The following is a 14,104-nucleotide window of genomic DNA, read 5'->3' on the forward strand; positions in this document are numbered from 1 at the left end:
TTGCAAGCAAGATGCACAAAATTAAAAACCCCCAAATCAATTTTTCAGGGTTTTTCAAAATCAAGGAGGTGGTTGTCGGGCGGTGATTAGGGGGAAAGGGAAGGTCATCTGGCGATGGAAAAGGTTGTCAGAGGTGGATGGGCTCTGGATAGCAGGTCCAGTGGGGGAGAGGGTTGATGCCATGGGAAGAGGAAGGGGAGGGATGGTGGTTTTTTATATATATATATTAATTAAATCTAATAATTGAGTAATTGGGTGGGTTAGAGGTTAGTTAGAAGAAATGAGAAGAAATTAGAGTTTAATTAAGTTAATTAGAGGGTAATTAGGGAAATAAGTTTCCTCTCGCAAAAAAAAAAATGAATGTGGTGGTTTTTTGTAACCAAAAAGCTTTTAAAAGGGTTTTTTTCGTAAAATGGTGCTTTTAAAAGGTTTTTTTTTTGACAAATTTTTCCTATTTTTTATATTTCATTAAATAATAACAGTAAAAAAGTACGGTAGAATATTTTAACCAAACCTAAGTCAAAAAGGGGGAAAAATGAGAAGAACGCATTTAAAAAAAAAAAAAAATTAAAAAAGACAAAATAAAATAAAATAAATGTATTCCTTGAGATTCGATTCTCAAACTCTGTGTAAACTCATTAACCATGTCTATCTATTCTACCACTAAGCCATCAAGGTAATCTAATTATATTAACTACAAATTTAAGTATTATACTTGTATTTAAATTTGGGGCCCTTGAAATAAAGTTGGGCCACTGGGGCCCTGTGCTTGGACCAGCTTGCACAGGGCCTTAGCCGGCCTTGGATTTTTCTTTCAAGTCCAACAAAATGCACGAGCACATTAACTAAGACATTAAGGAACCGTACATTTATCCGAAACAAAATTTGATCCAATTTGTTACTCCGTGTTAAAAAGACGATTAATTTAAAAGTAATTTAGGTAACTTTGATTTGTACTCCATGCTAAGTTTGACTGAATTTCGATGTGTGTTTTTAAATGTATGTTTAGGGGTTATTTTAATCCTTAAAAGATTTAAATTGAGTTCGGATTTTGCAAAAAAAGAACATAGAAACCCCATTTTGTGAATTCAGATTTCTGTAGTTAAATTTAGAATTCACAAAACGGGGCTTTTACGTTTCTTTTGTCAAATCCGAGCTCAATTTGGTCCCTTAAGAACCAAAATGACCCCTAAAACCTTTAACGGGATATTTTTTCAACACGCAAATCGAGAAAAAATATTAAAAAGTGCAAAGTGGGTCCCACTAACGATGACCATTACAGTAGGATAATGACAAGGTCACTGTTGAGACATAATTGTAAGTTGAAGCTTACAATGTGTAATTTTCAAAAGGAGGGGACACGGCTTGGAAAAGTCAATACTTGGGATTATGGTGTAGAATTTCCCAAAAAAATTAATAAATGGAGTGACCTCTATAATAAATGATAGAGTAACCAATATGCTTATATATTAACGTCATATTATACTTATTGAATAACCCTTATACAACAAAGTAATTCCTACGTCGCTGACAAAGTAACCTCTTATTACTACTAAGTAATCCTTATACTAAGTAATCTTATAACCCTCCTTAACACTAACCGAGTAATCTGTGGTGGTTGGCCACATCGAATAGATAATATAATTTCAGATAAAATAATTTTAGATACAATCAGATGAACAAAACGAAACTTTAATTCCTTTGTGTATATTGTTTAACTATATCTACAAAACAATGAACAATATACAATAATGAGCTTAGTAACATAAATGTGTTGCAGTTCATCATAAACAAATGAAAAAAAAAGTGTTGCAATTGATTTGAAATGGAGGGAGTAAAAACATTTAAGAACCGATTTAACCCAATATTTTTTGTAACAATTAAAAAGACAGACATCCAACAAATAAGCCATTACAAACAATCTATCAAACTAGCCAACATCCAATTGCCAACCAAGGCAACTGCCTCCATAACCCCCCCACCCCCCCCCCCCCCCCCCCAAAACCACCTAACCCTATTCATGTATTTCAACTATATGACCCTTTTATAATAGGCTATCGTATGCTATTAACATACCAGATTACTAGTAAACATACAAGGAAAAACAGTATGTAGCTAAACTAGGTGCAAAAACTAAATGTCATCGCTTCAAAGTCAAATTCTTGATGTCATCTAACTCCGAGGAAGTTCCGAAAACAGCATGAGAGCCATAATCTGCAAAATAGATGAATAACATCAGAGATAACATTCCAAGTTATTTTACACTATTATCGTGATGGTAAAAGAGTAAAGGAGATGCACCTTAAAATTTGGACAGTTGAGCTCCTAATCACATTTAAATCTTTGTTATACCAACTCTACAACTTGCAAATGTTACTTGATAAAAAAAAATTCCATCCTGCATGCAGAGAAGTGCAACTACATTAGATTAAGGATTAAACATACTGTAAGAAGCTCAAATTGGAATTGTTACTATATGGATAGCGTGTCAATTACCTATTGTAAAATTAACGAAGCTCATCATGGTAGTCATAGTCGTCTTCATCACTGAAAATAGTACTATAGAAAACATATGGATTGTCAATCATCTCTCCCAGTGAAAGCCGTCCGTCTTTATCTGTATCAGCCTGAGATACATAGAGCAGGGATATTAGAACTACCAAAGACAAATAGGAGGGGAGGGAAAAAAAAACAAAAGACTACTAGGCTAACATGCAGAAATCAGCAGAATACTCTCCATCCCCACTCCTTCCAAAAAGGAGAAAAAAGAGCTAAGTCATTGATGGTAGCAATACCATGATTTAAGGAAATTATAGCTAATCCAGCACAATACAAAGGAAAAGGCTCAGTCCAACATTTTTTTTGATGGCAGGGAAATAATTTCCAACTCTCAACAACTCACTGCCAACAATTTGTTCATGTAGGTTCACAACTTATTCAACAACCAACAAGTCACTCTCACCTCTTCAATCCTCTCTTCTCTTCTTTTCTATTGTGTCCCTCTGCTTATCAATTTTCTATCCTTTGTTCTCATCTTCAGTCTAAGCAAACACCTCATTTGTTAGCAATCAGTCCAACTATGTATATTTACTATTTAGGCTTAGCATTCAAAATACACTAACCCAGAAGTACACTGATACCAATGAGAAACATATAAATGTTAGAAATTTGAATTCTCGGATACTCCATGCAACAGCAACTTCCATCCATGATAATGCTCGCTAAAATCCAGTGGCCAAAGGTCAGGAAATTTCTATCCTCCCTCAAATTATTTTCCATTGTTAAAGTTTCTCTACTCTTTGTTTTACAAGTGAAACTTATTGAAAAACTGAGGATAACATAAATTACAGACAGACAAAATGGGCAGCTGGTCTTCCAAGTGAATAATCACAAGCTGAATTGACAGTGACAAAACCAGTAACCTCAAACCAATATTGGTAAACTCCTCTAAAACTTTATTATTAACTCCATCGAATCATTAGCACCAAAATCATTGCTTATCAGAATCAGTAACTCCATATATGATTGGCCAGTAGCCTCATTTGGTTATCAGCATCACATTTTATACAGAGTCAATACCCGTCAGTTTCAGTACCCCCAGATATCCATTGCCAGTAAATTCATTTAATCAGTCACAACATTAACAATAGAAAACTAGATTGTTGGGTACTTGGGTAGGACCATTGACCACAAAATTTCAGAAATATAACCAGACACTAATACCTAAATTTAAGCTTATGCACAAACAAGGAATATCAAGGCCTGTTGACCTGTGGTGGATCGTATTTTAGGTGGAAAAAAACATGTAAAATGCGAAATGTGTGGATAATTGTATGATACATGTTACTGCCACATGCCTCAACTTTAAAGAACCTTCACAACTCAAAACAAATAGTGCTTATAATAAGCTTGTTAGTGATTCCAATAGCATTAGTAAACATAATAGCTTTAATAATTACTTATATGTGGGAATTACAAACTGTAATTCTCTACTTTAATTACGTCATGCTGAGGTGGCTAGTTAGTAACTTAATATTCTTAGTACTAATTAGTTTCAATTTATTTCCAGATTTTGCTGTAACAAAGCTTTGTAAGCTCTTACTCGTATAAATAGGAATCCTCCCTCCTTTCGTTTAATGAAAATAAAAAGATAGCTCATTATGAGCTCTGCTTTTCACTCTCCTGATTATAAGAGGCTCGATACCTAAATTGATAAATTTTAAATTATTTTTACAAGGAAGTTGAAATCCTAAACCAAATACTGCATAATCGAATGGCCTTGATTTAGTCTATTGTAGTAGATGTAGCTTTTCTTACGTGGTCGAATTCTCCCTCTACCCAAAATAAGGGACGAGAAGTCTACAACAACTGAAGCTTAGAGGTATACACACTCCAATTTAGCATTACAACAGACAAAGACAGCTTTAACCATTACAGCCTTCCAAATAAGGGTTGACAGATGGGCAAGTTATAGATTAGGGCATTCTAGGTAGCTATGAATAAGCAGCATGTGAAAGAGCCAAATGAATCATCAGTTCACTCATGAGGATGTTCACAAAGCTCCCCTAACCCCTACTCATGAGGATCACTTCTAAAACGAAAGTTCCAAGAAGAGTCAAACCCATAAGAGCATGATGAGCAGTAGTTATTAAATTTACAAATTAAGAATTTAGAATCATTTAACAATGTTCCAAAAGAGTTGAACAAAGTTCAGAGTTTTTTTTTTTTTTTTTCATGAAAAGTTCAAGCATTAAACAATTCAAATTAAGTATACTAAGTCAAGAGAAAGCCTATATAAGTTGTTGAAAAACCTAAACTTTAGACCAGGGCTCCTTTTCCACACTGTAACTTAATGTTATAACATCTACATCAAATGTAAACATTAAAAATTCAGGTAATCAATCTAAGAACAGCTAAACAGAAAATAGCATCCTCCCTCTAGGAGCACCATAACTTGTAGCCATATTTCAACAAGTTCTACACAACTGAGTCTACTAATTCCTTCTACAGAACACAGTCTTTCAAAAGCCAAACATGACAACTGGAGAACTGGTGATGACTTTGCCAATTCAGCTATGCATTTAACTGAGCAAACTAGTTCTCTAATGCTTTCAGCAAAGACAATGATACCATGACACCAACCAACCACACCACAATCACAAGTCACAGGGTAATAACTCAATCCTTTGTTACCAACCTAACCCTACAGTTGCTAAGTATGATAAAGAATTGAAGCATTAGCCACTTAGCAGAAATCATAGAATCATACAAAAGTAAAAACATAGCATAATGCTCTCACAAATCAACACTATGTTCTAGCCACAAGTAGAACTTAATGCATAAGCATAACCAAGTAAAATAAAGGAATACCTGAGATATGATGTAATCTGCCTGTTGTTTGGCATAGTAGCGTTCTGAAGGATGAAGCTTATCAATTATAGGTAACAACTCTGGGTCTGACAATAACCTGTAAGCAGAAATATGTCATGTTTTACCCTAAGGAATTATTACAAGCCATAAATAGAGAGCCCTAAGAAATTTAAAAAAAAAAAATAAAAATAAAAAAAATCAGAGAGCCCAAATCAATAGGACAGTTAATTTGTAATATGTGGGAATGAAAAGAAGAAGAGTCCTGCACGAATAAAAAATCCAAAGAATTTTGAGATGTACCCATCACCATCTTTGTCAAGCTCATTAAACAATTTCCTAGCAGCAGGAGTTTCAGTAGAATCATCTAAATGATGAGTAGAATTGTGCCCATGCCCATCTTCTTCGTAGTTTCTCACCAAATCAAAAAGCCCATGGAAAAATTCGCTGAAGTTGACCTTTCCATCTTTATCTGTGTCCCTTTCCCTGCAAATTAAAAAGGACACAACAAGATCAGAAAGATCCTTGACCATCAAGCCACAAAATCATATGGCAAATCTAGAACCAGTTAAAACGTTTCTAACAATATAGACAAACACCACAACATATAAACCATCAGACAATAGTTAAGAAACACACGATAGTCTTACTAAAATTATCAAGATAGGAACATCGTTGCAGCAAAGTTCCCAGTCACATCAATGTTAATCATTTACTCAAGATATTTGAAAGAATTTCTGGTGTTCTTAACTCACAGAATTCATAATAAGAAACTAGCATGCATCAATAAAAGATTCAAAGGCAATAAAGTAAGTCACTCCAAAAGTGGCACTCAAATGAGGGGATAAAGAAAGGGAATTCTCGATATTCAAAACCTAAATCCCTTTTGGTTTTTTTAAATCATAAATATATTCTGTGCGGTTTTTGCTTTAATAACCCAAAAGTTTATCTAGAATGGATTTGAAATTGAATCATTGATTGAATTAAGAGCCTGATTGAGGAAGACCAACGTTTTGGTTGTCCTTTTAGAATGCACCCAGATTTCATAGCAGAAACCCTTCCCCCTTGTCTAAAATGAAGAGGATCATCAACATTATACCACATTACACATGACATACAGCAAAAGTGATCTTTGTAAGTTCAGCAATTCCAGCATCATAAATTGTCCAATCATTCAATTGCATTTTCTTGAAAACACGGGACAAAAAAGAATAGCTTATTTCCGAAAAGATTCACTAAACATCAACGGAATTTACTTCCAAAACTGGTATTATTGTTGCAAGGCACCCTATCAGTGAACAGTATAAACTTATGGCAACCCATTGCAGCATGGACAAACTTTAAAATACTCCGTGGAAAACATGCAAAAAGGTTCGAAGAAACTCAAAAGAACATAAAAGATAAGACAAAATTATGATAAAGAGAAAACTATTCAACATACCGTATTTCCTCTTTGCACAGCCACTGAAGTAACTTTGGGTTCTTCGTATCAGCAGGATGCAAGAAGCTATCAATTACAAAGAGAAAAGATTAGGAAATCTATGAAAAACCAGTAGCACCCAACGACACAAGTGAGAATTTTAGACAGATGTAACAATGGGAGCTTACTCCTTGAACTCTGTAATATTTAAAAGACCATCTCCATTTATGTCAGAAGCATTGAAGTGATCCTCTCTCCACCAACCCATTTCATATCCAAAGGTACTATTATCTGCAGAATTAGATGTTATTCAATAATTAAGGCAAAGTTTATAATAGATTTGGTAGCAGTTTAACACTAGCACCTGGATAAATGGCAAAATATGATACTCTGTAAAATATCAAGATTCTGAATGGAAATCAAAATGTGGATATAGAAAAGATTGAACTAAATAAACAATTGAAACTTGGTACTAACACCCTTTTCCCATTAAAATATCAACCCAGTAACTTCAAACAACAATGTGAAATGTCAATTTTGCTGGCAAGCACAACCAACATTCATGCCCCTGGGCATAAGTGGGCTTAGAATGTAAAGCACAGATATATCAATCAACTCACTCAATGGATAAGTAAAGCCCCCACGACCCTAACAAACCTTACAACTCATGACAAAACTAAGTAACTCTGAGGAATGGCCTACAACAATTGAATTTAATAGTTTATTACATACACTTGATGATCTTAGGCACACTAATAGATATTAATCAAGACTCGAGGGGAAAAAAATGAAAACATATACAGAGATTAGCGGTATTGACGACTATAAAAGGATCACAAAAAACAATATTTCTTTGCACGTCTTGTTAGAAACACCGATCAATGGGGTCCAAGAGCTATATGTATCCAGCAGTCAGAAAAGTATCAATTGCAAACAAATCTGAGATAAATCTAAGCACAATATCAACTTTTGGCTATGTTCATTAAGCAGCAATTACTTTGTTATGCAAGAAACTTGCTCAATTAGGCAATTTGATGGTATGACTATCTCATTTCATTAAGGGGTCCATTATCAATTTACCATAGGATAGCAGTGTACCAATAGGAGTCAGTGCATCAAAAACTTCAAAATGTGAGTAAAGAACATTTAACATATACAAAGCCCTCCCTCTTTTCTTTTCCCCTGAGTTAGCTCTAATTGCAAACTCTTTAAAGATATATTTCCTTGATAAACAGGGGACTTTGATTATTAAGAGATTATCCAACAACATAACTGCCAAACTCACTAAACCTAACTAGATTCAGGATTCACCAATGCCCAGCATTTAAAAATCAGATCTTTATTGGAAACAGAAATTATAACTTCCCAGTCCATCAAGTTGCAATAATATCCATCAAGAACGATGTAATTGAATCAAGAGAAACAAACCAAAATGTTCTCTGTTAACCCACCAAGACTAAAGCAAATTACTCAAGTCAAACCTTGAAAGCTGCATTATCTTAGAGACCTTGATCCCTTATTTTCAAAATCACTGAAAACTACCAAACCCTAGACCACACCATTCAAAAATTGTATCTTACTTTCCCTCTGAATTTTAATATAAAAGTGTTGCATATCTTAGACAAATTAATCACATAATTCAGCATCTTCAATATCAAACATAAGCCACCACAAACCCAAAACAAGTCATGCACTTGAAAAGACCATAATACATTCTAAAATTCTAATCAACTTCAGTAAAGCAGCCAAATGTGATCACCCCATCCCAAACACTACCACCACACACCCACGAGCCCGTTTGAACTCGTTACGAACCCCAATCATTCTTGGTTTAATTTCAACATACATTACAGATTCACAAAAACAAATTCAACATAAAATCAATCAAAAACATAAAAATTGGAAAGAAAGTAAACCTGCAGATTTAACCCAACTAGGAGGCTCATACTCAGAAAACGAAACAAACCCATCACGATTCTTATCATGTAACTCCATCTCCCTTTGAGTCCTATGATAAACCTCCGTCTCAGCCTGCCGCAAATTCCACTCAGTCAGCTCATTTTCCGAGGCAAACCCATCAATGGGGTCCACATCAATCTTTGGAAACAACACCAACAATCTACTAGTCACATTAAATCTCTCTTCATCATTCAAATACTCTTCAGCATCCATGAAATCCTCCCACTCCGGCTGTTGCTCATACCCGGGAGCGTGATGTTCTTCGACACGGCCGTGTTGATGCTCACTCTCTCTCTCCTCCCCGTGCCGGGAAAGTCCGGCGATCTCCTGGTGGTGCTCCTCGAAGTACATCCGCTCCCACTCCTTGTCCTCGCGCTGGCGCTCCATCTCCGCAACCACCGGATCGAACGCAACTGGGTCATGGTGATGGTGGCGGAACTCCAAGTGTGGGTCAGGGTGTTCAAGGTGGTCTTGCGATGTGAAGGTGAAATTTGACCGGAGTTTCAGGCGACGATGGTTGGTGCGGCGGTGATTGCGGTGGGTGTCAAGGTGGCCGTGCGAGTCGTCACGGGTTGGAGAACGGGAGAGGAAGAGGAGGAGAGAGATTCCGATGATAATGTAGAGAATTATAGATAGTTTCACCATTGTTGGAAAAGAGGAGAGAGATTGGAGTTGCCAATGTGGACTGATTCAGATAAAAATGGAGGAGAGAGAAAGAGAGGAAGAGAGGTGGTGTGATGTAACACGGGGTAGCCGTGCAGATTGTTGTTGAAGGCAAATCTTGGAGTTTGCTGGGAATTGAAGTACGTACGAGTACTAAATCTAGATTACTACTAGTATCCTGATTTTCTCCTACTAATCTTTTGACTTGCATTTTATTTAATCACAAATTTTGGTTTGTTAATTGTTTAATTAAGGTGGAACGACAATGACAAGCTTGAATTGGTTCAATTTCTTAACTCATGTCATGTTACTAGGTCATACTTGTTTAAAACGAGTTAGGGTCATTCTCGGGTTTGAGTCGGGTTCAATTCAAGTCAATAATTTGCGCATTATAATCATGTCGGGTCATGTTAGGGTTCGGGTTTCAAATATTGAGTTAATTTGAGTCTCGGATTGATTTGAGGTCGGGTCATATCGGGTTTGGGTACATTTTTTGGGTCGATTTGTTAATAGTTCATGTATTGACGTTTATGTTTAATCATTATCAATTTCTACATTTACTACATTTATATCATTTTTTAGCCTTACGAAGTTATGACTTTACAAGTAGCTTAGAATATATCTAGTATATATTCTCTAATTATTGTATATATCTTTATTTAGCTAGTTAATATCTACAATAATAAAGATATATACAATAATTAGAGAATATATACTAAATATATTCTAACAAATAGAAATGAGCAAATAGCTATAATTATTAGTCTATGTAAGGAGTCGTATGAATTGAATAATTGACTATTGAACTTATCATATTAACTCGTTTGCACAAGCACACAACTACACAAGTGACAACGTAACTATATAACTATTTATTAATAAGGTGGTCTAAGTTGAATTTAAGGAGATTTGAAATCGGGTCAGGTCAATAATAGGTTAGGTTGAGTTCGAAATGGGTCAGGAACAATTCGGGTTGAATTTGGATCAAGTCAATAACAAGTCGTGTTGATTTCGGGTCGGGTTAGTAATAGATCGGGTTAAATTTCGGGTCGGGTTAGTAACAAGTCGGGTTAAAATTCGGGTTGGGTTAGGAACAGGTTAGGTTGAATTCAGGTCGGATTAAATTTGGATTTTAACGGGTTAAAACGAGTTTGGGTCAATCTCGGTTCAGGTCGGGTTCGGTTCAGGTCAATAATTTATGGGTTATATTCAGGCTAGGTTGGGTCATCTCTAGGTCGGTTCATGTTCGGGTTAGGGTCTCAAATACTTGGGTTAACTCGGGTCTAGGGTTTGTTTCAGGTCGGATCATATTGGGTTCAGGTCGCCATTTTTTCGGGTTTAAAGGGGTCGGTTAATAATCGAACTCGGGTAAATTTTTTAGGTTGGATCAGTTTTTGACAGCTCTAATTTTAACAAGACTAAACATTCAAATAATGAAAATCATGCATGTAGAATGCCTAGAATAAGGCCGAGATAATGGTCTACTTCTTCACATCCACCGTGCAATGCACGCAGTTATTGATAGACAGAAGAATCATGGTGATAAACCACTTCGTAAACTACTTCGTACTCCGTATTATGTAGCTTCAAAAATGTCTCAACTCCCCCCTTAGTTAATGTTTGTAAATAATGATTTGTCTAAGTTTCCATATATCCATGCATGAAGTCTAGAAAATTATTATGGAATCGGTTTTAGGAGATAATAAATATTCGTGCGTGAGTGGCAGCTTGAAGAAACCTTAAGAATTAAAACAATGGTGTTTAATTTTAGTTATTTTGGTGCATAAGAAGTAAATTCTAAGGAAATATATGTGCCTATGTAAAGAGTAAAAATTGTCGTAAACAGAACTGCAGGAACAAAAACAATAAGAATAATGTCACCGGACTATGTCGCTCTCTTTAGAACATTCACGGCACTGCCTTGAATTTGTGCAAGCAGCACCGGATGTCCCCCAGGATAAAAACAGCCTCTCAAAGCTATAAAGTACCGGTGGATTTGCACGGAACCACCGGGCAACTAAACACTGAAAAATGTAATGAAACTGCTCGAATATTTTAAGAAGAAGAGAGATTAAATTAGAAGATAATTTTTTTCTGTGTTTTTAAAAAGCTTAACTCATTCTCCTTTTATAGCCCCATTTTGAAACTCACTAACAGTATAACGGCATATTAAGTGTTAATCATGCCCAAAAAATAGCCTGACCCGACCTGAAATCAACCCAGTTCGGTTCGACACGCGGGTATGTGAGATAGGTAAGTCATCACTCTCCACAAAATGTGGGTAGCCCTTGGGCCGCACCCGAGTACTCCACTCAATACATTATAAAGGAGGAAAAAACTCTCATTTCCCACTAATGTAGGACTTTGTGATTTTCACAAAATTCACACCCATACACACTTTGTTACAACAAAAATACACGAGGACAAAGCATATAACTGATATAAGAAGGCATTTTGTTGATTCCGTACAACATTAAATTAGTATATAATTAAATAGCTCATTGTCAATTCTTATTTATAGCTTTAAGCCTTTAACTCTTTAAGCTATGTCAGATATTATCTAGTGGTAGAATACTATAGTATACCAGTTGTTAAAGCTTGTGACTTTTACACAGTATCATAGGTTCGACTCAACAATAAGACCTCAATATAGGGAAAGGGATTCCACGCACAAACGCACTCTTAGGGGGTGTTTGGTATCAAATTAGTATATGTAAGGGAATGGAAACAAATTAGAAGGGGAAAGGGTAATATATAGTGTTACCCTTACTAGTTGTTTGGTATTACTAAGGAAACGTAAATAATTGTAATCAATCCCTTTCCTCTTGTTTGGCATAGATAACTTGGAAACAAATAGTTTTCCTTCTAATTTTTGATGTCTTGGCTAACTTTTGATATACATTATACAATGTAGAGCAACACTAATTACCATAATATACATATATATATTTTTTGAACCGATTACCATAATATATCATATGCTAGATATATAGGCAAAGTCACATAAGTTGTTGACTACAAAAGCATTGAAATTCTAGTATTCTCAAAAAAAAAAAAAAATAATAAAAAAAAAGCATTTAAAAACCATTAAAACATTAACTCCAATAACAACTTAGGACAAAACTTTCTACTTCTTCTTAAGAAGATCAATTGCATATTGTTTCTTCATATTAGTTGGAGCTTGATAGAAGATGCTGAGCTTCATACGTCCAATACCTTTTATTTTTACCTCTACCTCGATTGCTTGCCTCACCCTTAGCTTGACTAGCCTCCATCTGAAAAATTAAAAACAAAAAATAAAAAACCAAAAATCAATTGAAGCTACTACTGACCTAATGCTGATTTTTTTAAAATAAAGACATCATTTAACAATCACCATTGAAAATGTTAACATACAAAAACATAACACCATAAAAAAGGTAGTGGTACAGATGCAATAAAGACTGAAAGGATAACAAGCAGACTAGTAGAGGTTATGAGATGTCAAGACTTAAGAGTAAAATTATCGAGATTATGAGATTAATGAGTTTTTTTTTTCAACAATAGATTTAAAAGGTACATAAATTTAATTAGCACCCAAAGATCCATCAATTGTGTCAAAAGAGGCTGGAGTGCCTAAGATGCATCAGTATTAAAGTGCCTTAGCAAAATTTCCTAGCCTATAACCATGAAGGCAATGAAGCACACTAGTACAAATCAATGAAAACTAGAAAATATAATGTCCAAGACAAAATCCTAATAGTAAATCTAGACCAATGAAGCCTTATGTTTCAATACAAGATCAATGTACACCAAACTTTACAATCAAAACAACATAATAGGATTAACTAATCTTGAATTGAGAATGATGGGATTACAACAATACATAAAAACACACTAATAAAACATTCTTTTAAATGGTATCTTTGACCTCTATATGGAGCAAGAAAACCCTCACAATTCGTATACCCCGCATCAGCCAAATAATAATTACCTTCAAAGTTATTGAAAAAAAATAATTACTTCCAACCAAAACTAATAAAACATATACACTCACAAAAAAGGCCTTCACTTACCTCAAGGTACTCTAAAACTGTTTGGTCTAGAAAGAGCATTTCGAAGTACACGCATATCATGGGCCGAGTCTTCCCAACCAGGAAGAACATAAATAAATTGCATATTAGGTGCACAAACACCCAATACATTCATAGCAATCGTTCCTTTTCTTGTTCTATACTTTGGTCGTTCTTTTGAAGGCACATTTACATTAATGTAAGTCCCATCTAATGCCCCTAAACAATTCTACAAAAATAGGAAAAAATATTACTTACAAACAAGCAAAAATAAGAAAATCCTAGCAAAATTTAGGGGCTTTGAAAATATCAATACCTTGAAGGATTTCCACCTTTCATCTTCACAATCATCCAATATTTGTGTGGGATTGTAAAGTAGTACTTCATGCAACTTGAGAAAAGCCCTTAGACAAAGGTGAAATTGCCGGCTCACGGTTTCTCCACTTCTATAGAAGTAATGTCCAATAGACCTATTCTTCTTATGATGAGCCAACGTGTATAAAAACATGGCTACTATCTCTTGAAGCGACATGTTTTTTGTTCCACTCAAACCCCCAATGTCTCTAAGCATCTCACAAATAATATTGAAAGTTTTTCTATTAACGCGAAGCTCACTCTTTCATTTCACATCACTCTCCTATAA

General features: G+C 35.1%; 2 protein-coding genes across 2 annotated transcripts; both read right to left on the reverse strand.

Annotated features, from left to right (window-relative positions):
* Positions 1-1,981: 1,981 nt before the first annotated feature.
* Positions 1,982-9,586, reverse strand: LOC110716280 (reticulocalbin-2-like). The gene is made up of 8 exons (XM_021894888.1): positions 8,704-9,586; positions 6,976-7,078; positions 6,809-6,874; positions 5,671-5,853; positions 5,371-5,467; positions 2,497-2,627; positions 2,302-2,398; positions 1,982-2,214 (listed from the first exon to the last, which is right to left on the reverse strand). The coding sequence occupies exons 1-6, from the start codon at positions 9,389-9,391 to the stop codon at positions 2,508-2,510; spliced, it is 1,257 nt and encodes a 418-aa protein (XP_021750580.1). The 5' UTR covers positions 9,392-9,586; the 3' UTR covers positions 1,982-2,214; positions 2,302-2,398; positions 2,497-2,507.
* A 3,422-nt stretch (positions 9,587-13,008) lies between these two features.
* On the reverse strand, positions 13,009-14,098 carry LOC110716313. The gene is made up of 2 exons (XM_021894924.1): positions 13,778-14,098; positions 13,009-13,690 (listed from the first exon to the last, which is right to left on the reverse strand). Exons 1-2 carry the CDS (start codon positions 14,030-14,032, stop codon positions 13,466-13,468), a joined length of 480 nt encoding a protein of 159 aa, XP_021750616.1. The 5' UTR covers positions 14,033-14,098; the 3' UTR covers positions 13,009-13,465.
* Positions 14,099-14,104: the final 6 nt, after the last annotated feature.

Source organism: Chenopodium quinoa, unplaced genomic scaffold (assembly GCF_001683475.1).
Source record: "Chenopodium quinoa cultivar QQ74 unplaced genomic scaffold, ASM168347v1, whole genome shotgun sequence".
Lineage (NCBI taxonomy): Eukaryota > Viridiplantae > Streptophyta > Magnoliopsida > Caryophyllales > Amaranthaceae > Chenopodium > Chenopodium quinoa.

Coding starts and splice junctions, on each gene's coding strand:
- LOC110716280 (XM_021894888.1), bottom strand. CDS start 9,391: ATGGTGAAACTATCTATAATTCTCTACATTATCATCGGAATCTCTCTC. Junction 7,079..8,703: donor TAGTTGGGTTAAATCTGCAG/GTTTACTTTCTT, acceptor CTAATTCTGCAG/ATAATAGTACCTTTGGATAT. Junction 6,875..6,975: donor AATATTACAGAGTTCAAGGA/GTAAGCTCCCAT, acceptor TGTAATTGATAG/CTTCTTGCATCCTGCTGATA.
- LOC110716313 (XM_021894924.1), bottom strand. CDS start 14,032: ATGCTTAGAGACATTGGGGGTTTGAGTGGAACAAAAAACATGTCGCTT. Junction 13,691..13,777: donor AAAGGTGGAAATCCTTCAAG/GTATTGATATTT, acceptor CTATTTTTGTAG/AATTGTTTAGGGGCATTAGA.